This window comes from Accipiter gentilis, chromosome 23 (assembly GCF_929443795.1).
Source record: "Accipiter gentilis chromosome 23, bAccGen1.1, whole genome shotgun sequence".
Taxonomy (NCBI): domain Eukaryota; kingdom Metazoa; phylum Chordata; class Aves; order Accipitriformes; family Accipitridae; genus Astur; species Astur gentilis.
Genome location: NC_064902.1, coordinates 7672003 through 7688450, shown reverse-complemented (window position 1 = coordinate 7688450; position 16448 = coordinate 7672003). Strand labels below are relative to the sequence as shown.

Below are 16448 nucleotides of genomic sequence, written 5' to 3'. Positions count from 1 at the left end.
CTTATGAAAACAACTTTAAAGTTGTGGATATACAATTCCCTTTTTTATGAAGAGGGGCTTTTATTTTTTTTCCCCTTTCCCCTCCTCCAATTTTGGCACAAAAATCTGTTTGAAACTTAATTTTATTTGTAGTTTTAACAAGCTCCTGGAAAAAATGGCAATTAAATAAGAGTAAAAGGTCAGGCCTTTGTGGGTCTGTCTCCTTCTAGCTCCTTTCAGTGCTCCACTGCAGGGTACTGAGCCATTGCTGGGGTCTGTCCCCTGCAGCTGGTGGCACGTTGGCCAGAGCAGGGAGGGGAATACAGGCAGGACTCTGTGAACACATAGTCCCATGTCACCTCCTCCATCCTGCCCTTGAGGGAGGTAAAGGAGACGTGGCTGCCTTAAGTTTTGTAGGGGATGAACAGGAGCTGGAAGGACACATGGCCCTTGGGATGAGTATTGTGAACGGCTGTGTTGCATGGGTGTGCATTTCCACCTGTCTTGGGTGCTGGAGACCGCTTCCAAGACTGTGCAGAGCACCAGCAACCTACAGGAGTAGTCTTTTTTGTTACGTGATTTGACCCTCTACCATGCTTCTCAACTGGCCTTTTTAACACTCGATAGTTGTCATTGTTCAATTTTTTCCTGTCTTCCTAGGGTTTACTACAGCTGTCCCAAAATGTGACAACTCAGACTCAACGCCTCATCCTTTTTTTTTTTTTCTTTTTTTTTTTCCTTCTCTTCCCTCTAAGGGCTGTCACGGAAGTGCTCCCATTGCCTCCCCTGCCTTCTGCTTGCCTTATATTTACTTGTAACACTGTGCTTCTGCCAGCCTATTACATGCATGCCAAGGAATAGCTTGGTATGGCTGCTGACCAGAATGATGTTGTCCCTAGATTTTGCTGTGTGGGAGTTTTACATATAATACTATTTTTTGTTTTGTTATATAGTTTTTGTACTTCTCAGCATGAGTGTACAGGGCAATCCAGCTTCCCAGCACTGCTATCCCAATGCTGCGTTGTGCTCTGTACAGTATAGACTTGCCCTGTGTTTCCTCCTCTCCCTATTCCTCTCATCTGCTTCATCCTCAGACATGCACATGGTTCAACCTACTCCTTGGAATTTGCACTGGAATAGAAGCTAGGAGGTATGTAGCTTCAGCTGGGAGAAGTATTTCTGTAACCATACTGCAAATCAGAATTGTGCTTTCTAGACAAGGTTCAGTTTGCCCTTTGAGGCTTGATCTAACAAAGCTAGTGCTCAACTTCCAACCTGCTTTTAGTGAGGTTGCTCATGCATATGAATTTAGGCACATGGTTAAATGGTGTTTGGTGTCCTGTGCAGAAGCTGTATTTCAAGGTGAATGGTTCTCATGGTTTTTCTCCTCTATATCCAGTGTTCAGGACTGTAGTGTGAGTGACACAACAGACCCGACACGCTGTGGTGTACTGAAAACATAATAGTGTTCATGGCTGTTGTCCTATTCTCTTCAGCATCAGGGAGCATGGCTAGATCAAAGCTGCTCTAAACTGTATGAATTCCAAGAAGTTGGTGATCATCTCTCCCTTTTCCTTAACTTTGGCCTGATAATCAGCCTGCTGAAGCCAGAGAATAGACTCCTGTTGAATGTAACGGATCAATTGTGTAGGCTGGATTTGCACTAGCATATTTCAACCTTGTTCTCTTCAATATTTGGAATAAGCTTTTTTTGTCATGATCCCAGGATATGAGGGCTTGAGAAAATTCAGAGCAGTGCAGGCAGTATGTATGTGAGTCAGTGTGTGAAGCCTTTGCCCAGTCATCCCTGGATTTTCCACACAATTTTGAGCAGACAGGTTGTGTTATGGAACCGGAGCAGATGAGTAAGTTGCTTACGGAGGCTACTGTGCCTGTCTGCCGTAGACACGTGTCTCCCATTGCTCCATGATGACTGATCTGTTCACGTGGGGTCTGCAAATCTGGCCAGACCTCTTCAGCTTGCGACCTGCTCTGAGTGCGTGTTTGGGGCAGATGAATCTAAATGATGGGAAAGGGCTTTTCCTTGCTGCTTTCCTGATTAAAAAACATACTGACAGGCCATAACATACAGACAGCTGGGGAGTTATGGCAAAATTCAAGTAGACTCTTGCCTTGTTCTTGCTTATGCCCATTGTCTGCTTCCTCCACCCACTGGCTCAGTGGTTTCAGATGCATCCTGAGAGACATGATGTTTCTGGTCTGAGACTGCCACAAGTCTAAAGGTTTCCCCATCTGTCCAGGCCTGACTTCCCACTGGCACTGCTGTCTCACTGCCAGCCTGCCAGTAATGCATGGCTGAAATGACGTTGCCACTGCCAGAACTGCTGCTGCCACTGTATAGGAGCTCTCCTGGAGCTCGTTGCAAAAGATTGTGAGGAATGAATAATTTGGGATTTTATCCCTGCTCGTGCTTAGCTGGTATCTGTATTCAACCCACATGCCTGTGAAGTTAATGGGCAAAACTCTTGCTGTTGTCCAGGGCACCAGGATTGATGAGAGAAAAACTTGCGAATGTATCTTGTCCAGTCTCTGCTGTTACCTCTGATAGGCTTCCCAGATGGCCCATCGTGAGTGCAGGCATCAAGAGAGAGATTAGGAAGAACTGGTGATACCACGTGTATGTGGCTTGTTGTTAAAGATCCAACAGGCAAATAAAAGGGGCTCTGTCAACAGTGTAACACAGCAGGATGTGGAAAACAGTTTGTATCATCTCTTTTTGAGTAGCTGAGATCAGTATGGGACGCTCTGAACTTCCTATGTTTATAATTTTTCTCCATTTTTCCTTGCATATTCTTCAAGCTATTAGTATCTTGACTATAAGTGGTCTACAGCAGGGAAATGGAATTTGTCCTGAACTTTCATTTGCCTTTCATTACAGTCTACCAATCTTTCCTCTTCTGTCATGCAGAGATAAATACTGGTTTCAGAATTAAAGACCATGTCAGGACTAGAATCTTTAGCTTGTCTTAATGATTTCATATGGTTTCATATGACAAAATTAATAAACATCTCTCATTTCAATACATACTCTGTAGCATGTGTAGGAAACAAAGCCATTCTGATAATCATAGCTGTGCTGTGCTCCCCTTGGCTTGGGGAGTGTGTTGCTGAGCTCCATAGAGTACTGGCCAGAAACATCCTGCCTTCTTCTAACAAAGTACCCTGCTGTAGAACAGAGAGAGACCTGACTGGTTTGGGAAAGTCTGTTTAACTCCATCTCCTAAATCACTGTTCCGTGATTAAAAACTTTCACACTTTATCCATTTAAAATAGCCACAAAAGCTTTGGCAGATTGAACTTCACTTAGTAAGACAGAGAGCACTTCTTGCTGGAGGTATATCGGAACCTTTAGCACTTCCCCAGGTTTCTTCCTTCTCCCCTCAATTTTGCTAGCAACTACTTCTACCTAATATTTTATAAAGACAATACTTTGTGGCAGCTTTAGAACACCTATGTTAAGCAGGAGTTCCCTGCAGTCAAATCAGCCCATTGCTGTCTCTGCCCAGTTTCACTGTCCCTCTCTGAGGAGGAAAGGAGCATAAGCCTCTTCTTGGCAGGTTCCCGTCACCTGATCTGTGACATTAAACTGAATTGGAGGCGTGTTTTCTCTTTGCCCACAATGCCTGCCTTCTGCAGTCAGCTTTGGCTCTTAGGGAGCTGAATCCCACCCCTTGAAGTTCTTCTGCCTTTTCATTGACTAGAGAGAGCATAGGGAGACAGAGGTCCTGCATGAGGAGGAAAAGATGAGGCCATTGACTAGCTGACATGGACTGAACTTGTCCTCTTATTCGTGGGCAACAGCTGGAGCCACTGTTTGATCCTAAAAGAAAACAGTTCCTCGTTCAGATCGTGCAGTCTGGGAAGATGCTTGGATTATTTCTCTTGCTTCTCCCTGGCAGTTCCCAGGCAGTGTACTGCCCCTTGCACTACAGGCAGAGAGGGAGGGAGGAAGAGGAGGCTGAAATGAAGGGCGAGGTTACGTTATGCAGAGGACTGCACTGAACTCATGCTCAAAAGCTGTGCAACAGGCTGTCCTGGGAACACCACCCTCATCCTGGTCATGGATGCTGCTTTTCCTAACCTCTAACTGATCTCCCTCCACAGTCCTGGTCTGCACAGAGTCCTTGTCTGCCTTCCCATTCCACAGCTGGGATGTGACTTTCTCTTCTAGTCTTACCTGGCCTGGGCTAAACCAGTTTTCCTTGTGAAGTATGTGCCCTGCTTCCCCATGACGAGAAGTCTGCCTTGCTTCCAGTGACTTACATTTGACTTCAGTAGTTTGCATCATGTGCTCTGCTTCCTGCTGCATTGCTGTAACAGCTTATTCCATCAATATCTTTTATCAAAAAAAAAAGGTGCCAAGGGACAGTAAGCATTTAAATTTAAAGTAGTCCATGGCCAATGAGCCATCTCCAAGAGACACCCCGTGAGGCCTGTGACTCCTATCTTCTCTTAGAGGAGTTCCTGTTCCACCGATGTTCTTTCACCCCCCAAAATCCCCTTCAGAGAAAGAGGAATGGTAGTTAGAGGCAGCCTGAAACAGAATTAGCAGGGTTGGAGAGGGGAACTGTTTGACTGTCTTGTCCTGTTTGATATGTTGCCATAAAGTTATTTACACTTCCTGCTGTTTATCTTAGGACTAAATGAGATAATTAAGTGTATACAGAGATAGAACTCCATTCATCTGAGGTCCTCGGTATCTTGGAAATGGTGTTGTGGCTGCTTTGCAGACAAGCCACTCTCTCTCCCTTGCTTTCTTTAAGTGTTTTGCTTCTGCCACAGATCATATGGAAAGCTCTACCTGACCTTAGCTGGGGACAGGAGCAAAGTATGTTGCCCAAGGCCCCAGGGTGAATCCAGAATGTGAGGAGAGCCCTTGGCTGTGAATCCCTGCTCCTCAGCCCTCCTCCTCTCATTCCTGACCCTGGTGTTTCATACCCTTTCACACACAGTCTGTTATCTTCTGTTTCTTCTGCCTGTTTTTCAGAGTAAGTGACAGGAGATGTACTGCATGAGGTAATTAACTCATCTGTGAAAAAAGCTCTGCAAATGGGCTATCTGCGACAGTGTAGGAGCACTGAAAAGGTGTCATTATTTCTCTTCTCCTTTATAAGTCCTTGGTTTTCCATAGCAGGGCCTGGGACATGCTGTGGAGAAAACCATGAATAGGCTGTCACACATTGCAACGTATGATCTTAGAGTGAGGAAATCCCTGGGGGATAGTGCTGATATACTCTGGAAATACTATACCTGAGTGCATGAGGCATTGTGGTAAAGCCTCCAGGGCAGTATCCTGTCTTCCAAGCAGAGCAAACACTTGATTTTTCCAGGCTCTATTTCTACTATTCCGTCCCTGTACCTTGAACAATCAATTTCGCTGTTAACTTTTGGCCAGGTCAGGCTCTTCTGTGTCAGAAATGTTAACCTCACAGAAATTAAATGCTCCTGGTGGGTTCCCAGCCCTCACAGTAGTCAAATTCAAGTTCTTGAGCTCCCTACAGCCTTTAAGGTGTTCAGTCATGGGGATGTTGCTGTTTAGTGGCAAAATTGGTGTAAGGTTTGTTCTACGATATCCTGCTATGTTTGCAAGCATCCAGCCTCAGACAGTCAGACCTGCCTGTCCAAGCAAAGTCATCTCCTGAGTAGTGTACCTTGAGGAGGCCAGGGTAAAGTTATGATGCTCCCAGCCTAGCTGTTGCAGGGAGAGGAGAAAGCTAAGCTGTGTGTGCATTTTCGGAGAAGAGTAGTGTCTGCCCCGTGAGACAGTGTTATCCTTTGGAGGTTTGTGTCAAAGTTCTGCGTTTTTAGTACTTTTTTTTTTTTTTTGGTAGTATCCACTGAAGAAAGGTCTTCTTGAAAAAAGCCTGTCCTGGCGGAGGATGTCTTTGGGAGGACAGCAACTCCTTTTCTAGCTGGAAGAAGCTGCAAACTGCCACAGTCTAGCTTTTTCTCTAGTGCAAAATAATTCTTTCTGAGCCATAGCTGTAGAAACTTGCTGTGCTGACTGATTTGGATGCTTGAAAGCACGCACAGACACCAGGAACCTGCAGTTGTGAGAAAAATATATATATGTCTATATGTGCAAGTAGCTTAAACACTAATTCAGTCTTTCTGGCACTGCTAGGAAAGGGAGAAAATTTTACAAATTGCAAGAGACTGTTAAGGCAAGTATGTGTTCTTCTGAAGTCTCCCATACCAGGCACAGTGCTCCTTCCTGCACAGACACCAGAGCTGGTCAGGACAGGAATGCAATGACAGTGCTATATGTGCTCCCTGCTCTATAGCTGTGATGGTTATTATCTTGAAAACCTGCTTACTGGTCTACAGAAGCAAATGCCTAAGTCCTTGACTCCTGAAATTCTTCATAAAAAAACCACTTCTGCCAAAAAAAGAGTTGGGTTTGATCTGCAGTCTGAAATATTTGTCTAGAACATCAAAGTGAGTTTGGAGAGGAAGGGTTACTTGGTAGAATTGATGTTGCAATTTACCTGACTCTTTTCCAACTCTAGATATTTCTGACATGGATGTTGTAATCCAACTTCTAAATACCCATATTTCCCAAATATTTGGCATTTGGTTTTGTTTTTCATTGGATCCTTCTGAAACGTCAGTACTTACCTAGGCAGTTTGGTATAAACAGTCACTGAATTATGATAGTGCTCTTCTATACACATTTATATGTGCTTATAGGAAGTAGGGTCATGATTTCAAGGCTGTTCTGATCAGTATCATTGTGCAGGAAATTTAGGTAAATGCCTTTTTGATGCTTACTACAGTATAACTAAGCTGTTAACAATAGCACTCTTCCAAATCATTAAAAATCTGCTTATAACTTCAAAAACAATAACGACATCTTACTTTGTTCTGTTGGTGCCCGTTGCCTTGAACTGCTGCAGTTTAAGGGCCCAATCCAGTCACTGCTGAAGTTGAAAGAGGTTGTTTGGTTGGACTTGACTGGTTATTATAGAATCAAAATTCTTTGGACACAGTGGCTGTAGTATTTCTCCCTTGAGCAGAATTTTTTAAAGGCTGAAGATATGGGCGAAAGCTATTACTTACAGGAAGACTTCAAGGTCTTCCCCCTTCTCCCCACACTCCTCCATCCCTGACTGTAAGAGAGAACAGCACCTTGTCTGTACACCATGCAGGTGGTTCTTTTAAAATCAGTTACAGTCCTATAGCCAAACTACTGAGACTGAAAGTTTTGTGCCTGTTAGAATATTTCACGAAGAGAAGCTGGTCAGCGTGACTGTGAGACTAACTTGGGTTTGGAGGCATTAGGGTATGTGGTCGGTGACAGTGGGGAGTCACAGGTCAGGGAAGGGACTAATGAATTTGAGTGAATCCATTTTCTAGTGTCCAGGAGGATACCAATCTTGAGGGCGCAGAACAACCTAGCATCAGAAAAAGAGGTCCCTTGTGATATGTCAGATCAAATACCCAGAATAAATGCATTTCAGGTCCAAGGCTTATATTGTGCCTGTGCACAGGAGATGACCTTTTCTATCCCACAACCACTTTGTGGAGACTCAGTCCCACTTCATGAGGAAAAAAAAAAGCTTTTTTTTTTTTTTTTTGTAAGCTTGCCCTACATGCTGTTATCAGATGTACGTGCAAGCAAATGAAGCACTCATCTATTTACATGGCTTATAGTCGGTAAGCAAAGGAGTGTGTCTTCTACTATGTTGCTTTGGAACAGGCTACAACAGAGAAAGCAAGACTGGGAGACTTGGCATGTTGGGTAAAGCCTGCTAAGAAGCCAATATGTTTGTGACTATGCACAGATAAGATCTTGCACTTAAATAGCAGTTCATATTCAAAGTGGTCACTGAAGAAATGATATGCATGCAAGCTTTATCTCTCTGTTGAAATGGTGTTCTCTAAGGCACTGATGATAAACCATTCAGAACAACATCACCTGGTTTATCAGGACAGGAGGTGAAGAATGCTTACTTCTTCCTTAAGCTTCCAAAGTAAGCAAGCTCTGCAAGAATAAACGGTAGCTATTTCCCTATCACCAAATCACTGGGAATAGGCCTTATAGCTGCTCTTGGGGAAAAGTTTTTGGTGATGACTCTAGTTTGCGCTGTATGTGTTAAATTACATCCAAGACCTAGTCCCTAAAATAGCACAGAGCTCTAACGCTGTGCTTGCATGCTGCCTCACTGTTGAGTCAGACACCACTTCCTGAAGAGCTCCAGTTCTCCCGCGGGATCTCTGCTCAGCGCTGCCCACACCTAGTCCTGTTGTGCTCTGAGAAGGGCAAGTCATAGCCTGGGGTCAGATGGTTGCAAGCTGTGCTTATGGTCTTTGTTCCCAAGACTACCAAGATGATGCTTTCCCATCCAAAACCAGCCAAATGACTCTCCATCTCCTTTGCGTGCTTATGCACAGCTATACTGGTCAGGACCTGCCTCTGAGTAATCATTCCCTTGCCTTCTCTGAAGGGTGTCATCTTAAAAATGGCAATGACACATGGTTCTGATACAAACTTATGAAAACATGTCTTTAAATAACCAGGGCAATTTTAAAAATCTTATTTCTTAGAGCTGTAGTTTCCAAAATTTTTGATGGCATACCCCTTTTGCTCAGAAGTTGCCATTAGGAAGAGCATTCTCGGTGCATACATCATGCAAACATTATCCCTCTTTTACTCAGTAACACTAAGAATCTAGAGCTTAACTGTTATGGAAAATCATTAAATTGCTTGTGGACCACTTGCTTCTACTTTGGTGAAATAAAAACTTGATCTGGGCTTCCACTTTACAAACAGGACAGGACAACTGGAAAACGTTCATTATTCAACAGTTTATTTCCAACACTATTAGGCTGCATTTATTACTAACTTTATTAGATTCTATTTATTATAAAACCTATTAGACTGTCTTTATTACTAACTTTGTTGGGCTCTATTTCTTACTAACTCTATTAGGTCCTGTTTATTTCCAATGCTATTAGGCTCTATTCACTCTGTAGTGACTATCTATACTGTCTCTAGCATGTGCCACGCTGGGTCCAGCCCCATCACCTGCAGCCGCAGCATTGGTGGCGCAGGTGCAGGTGGGACAACGTGGGGCTGTTGGGCTTTGGCCGTGGGGTGACGTTGGCGTGGCCACGGCAAGGGCTGCTGCCGGCACGGGCATTGCCAGCCTGGGGTTGCAGGAGGGAGCGAGGCCGGCCCAGGGGACCAGCCGAGCCGCTGGGCCGGGATGCACGGGGGAGAAGGTGGGAAAGCCCAGCCCTGGCGCCAAAGCTGGCAGCTGCGGTGCGGGAGGTGCAGCCTGGTGCGGTGCCGGAGCAGCACGCTGGAGGCCAGCCAGGGCCTGGCTGCTGGGTGGTGGTGCCAGGGATGGGGCAGCCCAGAAGCTCTCCCTGCCTGTGGCTCCAGCAGGGTCGGGAAGGGGGGGGGGGGGCAGCTGTATCTGGAGGTGTACGGGGTCTGTGGGTGCGGGGAGGTGCTTTAGCGATTAGTTGTTTTATCTCGGCAAGTATGTACTTTCTGTGAGCAGACACCTGTGTGTCCTGCGGTGGAGCCGGTGCGAACGCTGCCTCCTCTACCCTAGCAGCAGTCCCCTGTGCAGGTGGAAGACCTTGGTGGCTTCTGGGGTGCTTTTCACCTAGCTCTGCATCCAGACACGATGCAGCTGCTGCTCTTACTTTGCATCCCACTCTTGGCTTGCACCTTTCCAGTAGCTGGAGATGGTCCCTCTTAAAGTTAGGGCTATAATAGAAGTATAAAAGCTAAAAAATCTAAAAATCTAAACTTGATTATTAGGCAAAATGGTTAAAGTGCTTGTGGATCTGTTGCTTCTACTTTGATGGGTGAAAGTCTGGTGATGCTATACACTTAGTCTGGGCTTCCACTCTACAAACAGGACAGGACAACTGGAAAAGGTTTATTCTTCAACAGTTTATTATCAACTCCTCTAACTTCTATTTCTTACTAAGTCTATTAAGCTCTATTTGTTAGCAAAGTTACTAGACACTATCAACTGGCTATTGACTCTGTGTTCTCTCTAGAATGTGCCGCGCTGGGGTCCAAAGGCTCTGCCTGCATCTGCAGGGCTGGGGCTGCAGGTGCAGGTGGGGCAGTGGCGGACTCTGGGGCTTTGGCCACGGGGTGGCCTTGGCTTCAGCAGAGCTGAGGCTGCTGCCAGCATGTGCATTGCAAACCACGGAGCAGCGTGCTGGAGGCCACCTGGGGTTTGGCTGCCTGTTGTTGTTAGAAAGAAGGCGGCCAGAGAGGTGAACCTCTCGATGCCTGCTGCTCTGTCAGGCTCTGGAAAACTGGGACCAGCTGCCGGTGGAGATGGATAGGCGCTTCCGAGGCCGGGAGGTGATTTAGCCCGTCGCTTGGTGGGTGTGATCATCACGGGTGGAGATGCCTGCGTGTCCCTTGCAGGCTGACCGTCTGGGCTTCTGGAGGGGTGCCCTTCATCCACCTCTGGTGCATGCGGGGCTCTCCGTTTGAGGACAACTCTCCTCTTGCACTTTTCCAGCAGGTGGGGATGCTCTCTGTTAAAGGTGGGGTTGTAGTAGTAGAGTATCTAAAAAAAAGCAAAGGAGAAGAGTTAGTTGCCACCTTCCCAAGGCTGGAAAAGCCCCAGCTACAAGAACTAAGACTTTGAGTTTCAGAAGACAAGCCTGGATACCGAAAGGGCCTCAGAGGGGTGTTTGACAACTAAAGCTTAGGCTAAAATGTTATGTGATGGTTCTCTTCAGTCATCACCACCCCTGGGTTTTTGCTCCCGGGGAGCAGAGCGGTGTAGGATTTTCAAAAGCGTAAGTATTGAAAGCCAAATACCACTAGTTTTCAGCAACTGCAGTGTGGATATGAGCAGGCAGGTAATACTGTGATCCTTACATGTTGGCATACAGGAGGTGCCACAGGAAGGTTTGGGATTTGGTACAGCAAGACATCTATCAAAGACATTAAAAGAAATCAGGTTATGCTGCGTCTGTCCTTCTATTTAACAGGTTCAAACTCAGTGGATATAGCCCAACTGTATTTTATCTGCACTTCTACAAGCCAGAAAGACTAACTCGACCTTTCTGAAAATGACCTGAGAAGGAAATTAAAAACAGACTGCTCTCTACCAACCCTGTCACCTCTATTGCGAGGCCTGATTTGATGTGAAGGTCCTTCTCTTCCCCAAGACTATTGTGAGTGTTAGTTGATGTGCAGAGCAACTGCTGTACCTGGCTGTGAGCCGCAGCTGCGTCTTCTTCTGCTAGGAATTCAGGCAGGTAAGCAGATCTTTCGAAATGCCGTCGCACTTTGGTGAATCCATAGGAGTTGAGCTGTCGAAGGAAGCTCTTCATCTTCTGCGTGGCAAAAACCCGCAGAGGTCTTTCCCTGCCCAGCACCTCCTCTTCAAAGAGTTTTTCATTGATGGCCACATATTTTCCACCCTGACTCCACCAAATGGACCGAAACTCGTCGCTTTCCAGCATTTTCCAAAGCTTCTCCGGAAAGGAGAGGGATGAGAATTGGTTGGCTTTGCCTGCTCCCTTGGTGGAAACAGGAGAGACTCGTTCGGCCTCGTGTCCGTCACCGCCAGACTGGACATCCCGCTCCTCCTTTATCGCTCGTCCAGCAGCATCACGGGGTTCTCTTTCCCCCTGCCCTGGAGGGCCAGGAGAAGTCATGTCTGGCAGCTGGTCCATCTCATCCAGAGCAGAGATGGATGGTGTTTCTGCATCAGGCAGCTCCCTTTTCATCTCTCTTGTCCCAGTGGGACTAAAGTTTCCCTCACCGGCCATCGCCCTGGACAGCCAGGCCTTCTCCTGCCAGTCAGCAAGCAAAGGCCAGCTGGCGCTGGCTGGCTGTGAGTGCCAATGGAACACCCTGAGCTGTCGCTGGGACGCTGGTGTTGCGTAGTGGTGACATCACAGTGTGACATCTCGGTGACGCTTGACAGTGGTGCCCTGGCAGAAGGGAGCAGCCAGAGGAGAAATTGCTGAAGAGCACTTGTTGCTTTTCACTCCCAGAGCCACCAGTGGTGGGACTCCAGAGCGCAGAAGTCAATAAAGCTGCGTTGAAGGGCTGTAGGCAGTGAGAGGACCGTGCTGGGTGCGGTTGCGTCCACGAGTGGGTCCGCAGGGAGGAGGGGGGACAGCTGCAGCCTTAGGCATCCCAGTGCCCTGTTCAGGAATTTTTCCAGCTGGGCACATCTGACACATGCAGAAATGTCCTTATACTCTTTGTTGTCTTGTCAGTGAGATGGTGTCTGTAAGGAAACATGATCCAAGATATTTGAGGTACCTAATCTGTGCAGTGATGTAAACACAAAGAGTAGCTGCAAGTTATGTAGGAAGAAGCCTCCACTATGTATAGGAGAAGGTAGTCTAAAGCACAGGGGAAGTGTTGGACAAAAGGAGGAGGACCATTTATCCAATCCTCAGCTTTTTCAAGTGGTATTAAAATACTGAAGAAAACAGCAGGAAGAAAAACTTTTCTTAAAAAGCACAGAATCATTTAGGTTGGAAAAGACCCTTAAGATGATCAAGTGCAGCCATTAACCTAATACGGCCAAGTTCACTGCTAAACCCTGTTCCCAAACACTACGTCTACATGTCTTTTAAATAGCTCCAGGGCTGGTGACTCAGTCACACCCCTGGGCAGCCTGTTCCAATGCTTGACAACCCTCTCGGTGAAGCAATTTTTCCTAAAATCCAATCTAGACCTTCTGTGGTGCAACTTGAGGCCATTTCCTCTTGTCCTATCACTTGTTACTTGGGAAAAGACATTGACACCTGCCTTGCTACAACCTCTTTTGGGGTAGTTGTAGAGAGCGATAAGGTCTCCCCTCAGCCTTCTTTTCCCAACTAGACAACCCCAGTTCCCTCAGCCACTCCTTATAGGACTTGTTCTCCAGACCCTTCACCAGCTTTGTTGCTCTTCTTTGGACGTGATCCAGCACCTCAATGTCTGTCTTGTAGTGAGAGGCCCAAGACTGATTCAGAATGAAAGAAGGGAGGAATACTATTAGGCAAAGATGTGACAAGATCAGCATCATCTTACACATTTTCACTGTGTTAATGCAATGAAGAAGCGTTATCTCTAATACAAAGACTCCTTTCCCTGACATCTCCTGCTCTAAAGGTGCCGCTTCCTAGCACAAGACAGGAGCCAGGGCCAACCTGTTGCCTCTAACTCATTTCTGCCAGAGATTGACAAGGCAGCAGTGCTCACACTGAACCAGCTCCATTTCCAACTATTATATGCTCCACATTGAAGGAGTGACCACAGTCCATCTGCTTATCAAAGCAATGCTGAAGAGAGCAGCTACGTTCTTAGTAGTCTTAGTTGAGAGAAACAACACGTTTTTTGTTGTAATTAAGAAACAATTCAGTTGGACAGTCTACGTTTCAAAGACTAATTTCTCCAAAGCATCTGTAATCCAAGAAAATCTATTAAATCTCTCGTCAAATGAGAAAATGCTCTAACAACACTGACCAGTTCATATTTTAAATAGTGTAATCGTTGACACTAAAGGTATATTGCCGAAATTTGGTAATTAAGACCGAGTGATGATATTTATACCAGCTAAGTAACAGCTATAAAATCTACAGCTAATGTTTCTGGTATAGATTACACGCACAGTACAAGTGGAAATGGTTTATTAAACAGCTGAACAAATGGGGGGGGGGGGGTGTGTTGCTCAAAAGGAATTAGAACATTAGAGTGGAAAAGCAACACTAAACTCCCAAGCCAGTGGAAAAGTTGAAATATTGACATAATAATTGACATAGCTAACTTAAAAATATCATGTCAGCTGTTAACCATTCTAGTACAAAAAAAAGCATTCAATTCTTGCCTGAGAAGCTGAACACTCCAGTGGCGATGATGATTGTGGCTGAATAGAATAAGCAATGAGGTCCTGTACTAAGACATACCCAAAATCACCACTTAGAGAAATCAACTGTACATTGAGGACCTGAAAGACACAGGCATTTCATACAGGTTCTTTAGAAAAATACTTTTAGATAATGTTTATGCTGTACCAGGACTAGACTTTTAAACAATATCTGACATTGCTAAAATGTTCGTCTAGATACTAGAAAGGCAAGTGTGAAACCAACCCGTTAGGAAGGTTCACAAATTATACAGCTCTTATATCTCTGGATAAGAAGTGCCAGAATGGTTAGAGCATCAAACCTGGAAAATAAGAAAAGACCCAAGGTTTAGGGAATGTTTTCCAGAATGTTTGGGTCATCACAAGTCAAATATTCTCAAACAAAATTGTAACTTGGTCAAAAACATGGTGTAGTAGGTCTGGGTTTTGTAGTTTTGTAACAGTGGTAAAAAGTACAGGTTAAAGACCATGGTCATTGTCATGAAAAGGAATATGACCTTTCAGAAGGTACTTAGACAAAAGAGTGATTTTAATAGATCAATGCAAAGTTTTACGTCAGCAGAATTGAGAAAGTCTTGGAAAAAATCTGCACTGCTAAAGTGCATTTGCTGTTTACAAAATATAGCTAATCTTAGTGAGTGGGAGCAGTCAATATTGTACATAATGATGAAGAGTAAAAAGAGAAGCTATTTGTATTTCACAACTCTCCTACCACTGTGTTAGAAGAAAATACAAACTGTACATAAGGAAGTGAGCTAAACAAAGAATATGAGTAGATTTTACTTGCTTCCAAGAGAGTATGGGTTTTAGTACAAAATTATTTAAAATATTTTTTATAGTATACATACTGGGTACTTGGTGTGTACAATTTATATCTGTAAAATATTATCCACTGTAACATTTTCATTACAATCCTGCATTTGACTGAAATCTCTGAAGGCTGATCAAAAAACTGTGGGGAATGGAACTGCCCAGGCCATGTTCTTTCTTCTTCTTTCTCTGAGGAACCTCCTCTTTCTTCTCCTGTCTCTTGCTTTTGGTGGTGTAATAACTGTCCTCTGTCAAGTCCAGCAGAGTCCTAGGGAAAGTTTGTGATTCAGATCCACAAAAGCCTGACCTTTGTAGGAGACTGTGCAAGTCAGTTGTTGCTTGCAAGTCCAGTGAAGAGCATGGTGATCATGGTAGTTGTTTCTGTGGTGTTAGGAGTGCACTGGGATGCAAGAACTGGGCAAAAGGTTTGCAGACTCTCATGGTGGGTGAATGTGGCTGTTTTTAAGGAACATCTCCAAACTGTCATCGAATACTAAATACTGTGGGAAATGGTTAGGAAGGATGGATTACCTAGTGGAGGTGAGGGCAGGCACGCCTCTTCTGGAGGTCAGAGTGGATCTCTGGAGGTAGATATGACTGCGGTGAGTTTGTGAGCCGTACTGATGGAGGGCCAGAAGAAAAAGCCAGTCTGGTACAAGACTCGGGCAGAAGTTGCTTTAGCTCCATTTTCATTTGGCAAATCCCTTGTTATTGCAGGGGCCTGGCCTAGGCTACATATGGGCAGCACTGTTTGTTTCTCCTGCTCCCTCCTTATGGCACACTGTAGATATTGTCTCTTCTGTTACAGGCGTTCAGCTCCCTGTGAGCCTGGGGAAGTGTCTGGGCATGGAGTGGAAGAGTCCTGGTCCAGATGCTCTATGGGCACTAGTAGAGGAAAAGCTTTGCTGTAAGACTTCCTACAGTTTTAGGGAGAGTGATTTTGGTGGCTCCCATGTCCTCTTCTCACCTTGCGTGTGCCAATATAATTCTTTGTGAGGAAGTCAAAGTTGTAGAGAAAAAGGGAACGGGCAACTGACTCAGCCGTGTGTGTGGCCTTCACTAGCCATGTGTAGCTAGCTGGAGTGGTGTGGGACTTCTGCCCAACTCCTGATGTTTGCCCATTTTGAAGGTGTCTGGCTTGGGACCCTCAGATGTACAGCTTAATGTCCATGCCCTTGGTGGCCTCTGTCCCACAGAAGGTTGGAAACAGTGCCTGGTAATAGAGTTAATGAGCTTATTCATCAAAGCATCTTTTTGGGAAGTTAGTACGTGACTGCTTTTCCTATTGGCCTCCTGGGCACAGCTGTGGAGCCCATCTCTGTGGCACAGAAAGGCAAGTTTTCCTTCACTGGGTGTTGCTGAAATCGTTGTGTTGTATTTTTTGTACAAACACCCATTACCACAGCATCTAAACACCTGTGAGGAGTTGCTGCACCAGGATGTGGTCAGGTTCAGAGGCACACAAACTGATGAATATCACATTCTACCTCTTTAATTGCCACCCCACACAAATCTTTTTTTGGCAAATAAATCAAGGAGGGAGGTTGGTGCATGATTCATTAAACATAATGCTCAGTACAAGGAAGGCAGGAGTGGACAGGTGGAGACAGGACTTCCAAATGCTGTGGCAGCAGCTCTCTTTGCAGCAGCCTGGAAATGACCGAAGCTTACTTGAAGTTGACAGTAGGTTTCCTGTTCCACGTTTTACTGAAGGATCTGAAGCAGCAAAGCCCCATGCTTTTGGAGTAGGACTTACTGCTGCCACCTTCCTCCCTACCC

At 45.4% G+C, this 16448-nt stretch overlaps 1 protein-coding gene across 2 annotated transcripts; it reads right to left on the bottom strand.

The window, feature by feature from the left end:
- Positions 1-9895: 9895 nt before the first annotated feature.
- Positions 9896-11763, bottom strand: LOC126049571 (heat shock transcription factor, Y-linked-like). Of its 2 annotated transcripts, XM_049826133.1 has the most exons (3): positions 11200-11763; positions 10865-10920; positions 9896-10547 (listed from the first exon to the last, which is right to left on the bottom strand). In XM_049826133.1, the coding sequence occupies exons 1-3, from the start codon at positions 11761-11763 to the stop codon at positions 10370-10372; spliced, it is 798 nt and encodes a 265-aa protein (XP_049682090.1). In that variant the 3' UTR covers positions 9896-10369. The 2 variants fall into 2 exon arrangements, with proteins under 2 accessions (XP_049682090.1, XP_049682089.1); XM_049826132.1 differs by lacking the exon at positions 10865-10920.
- Between the last annotated feature and the right edge of the window lie 4685 nt (positions 11764-16448).

Coding starts and splice junctions, on each gene's coding strand:
- LOC126049571 (XM_049826132.1), bottom strand. CDS start 11,763: ATGGCCGGTGAGGGAAACTTTAGTCCCACTGGGACAAGAGAGATGAAA. Junction 10,548..11,199: donor CAGCTGCGGCTCACAGCCAG/GTACAGCAGTTG, acceptor GCTTTTTTTTAG/ATACTCTACTACTACAACCC.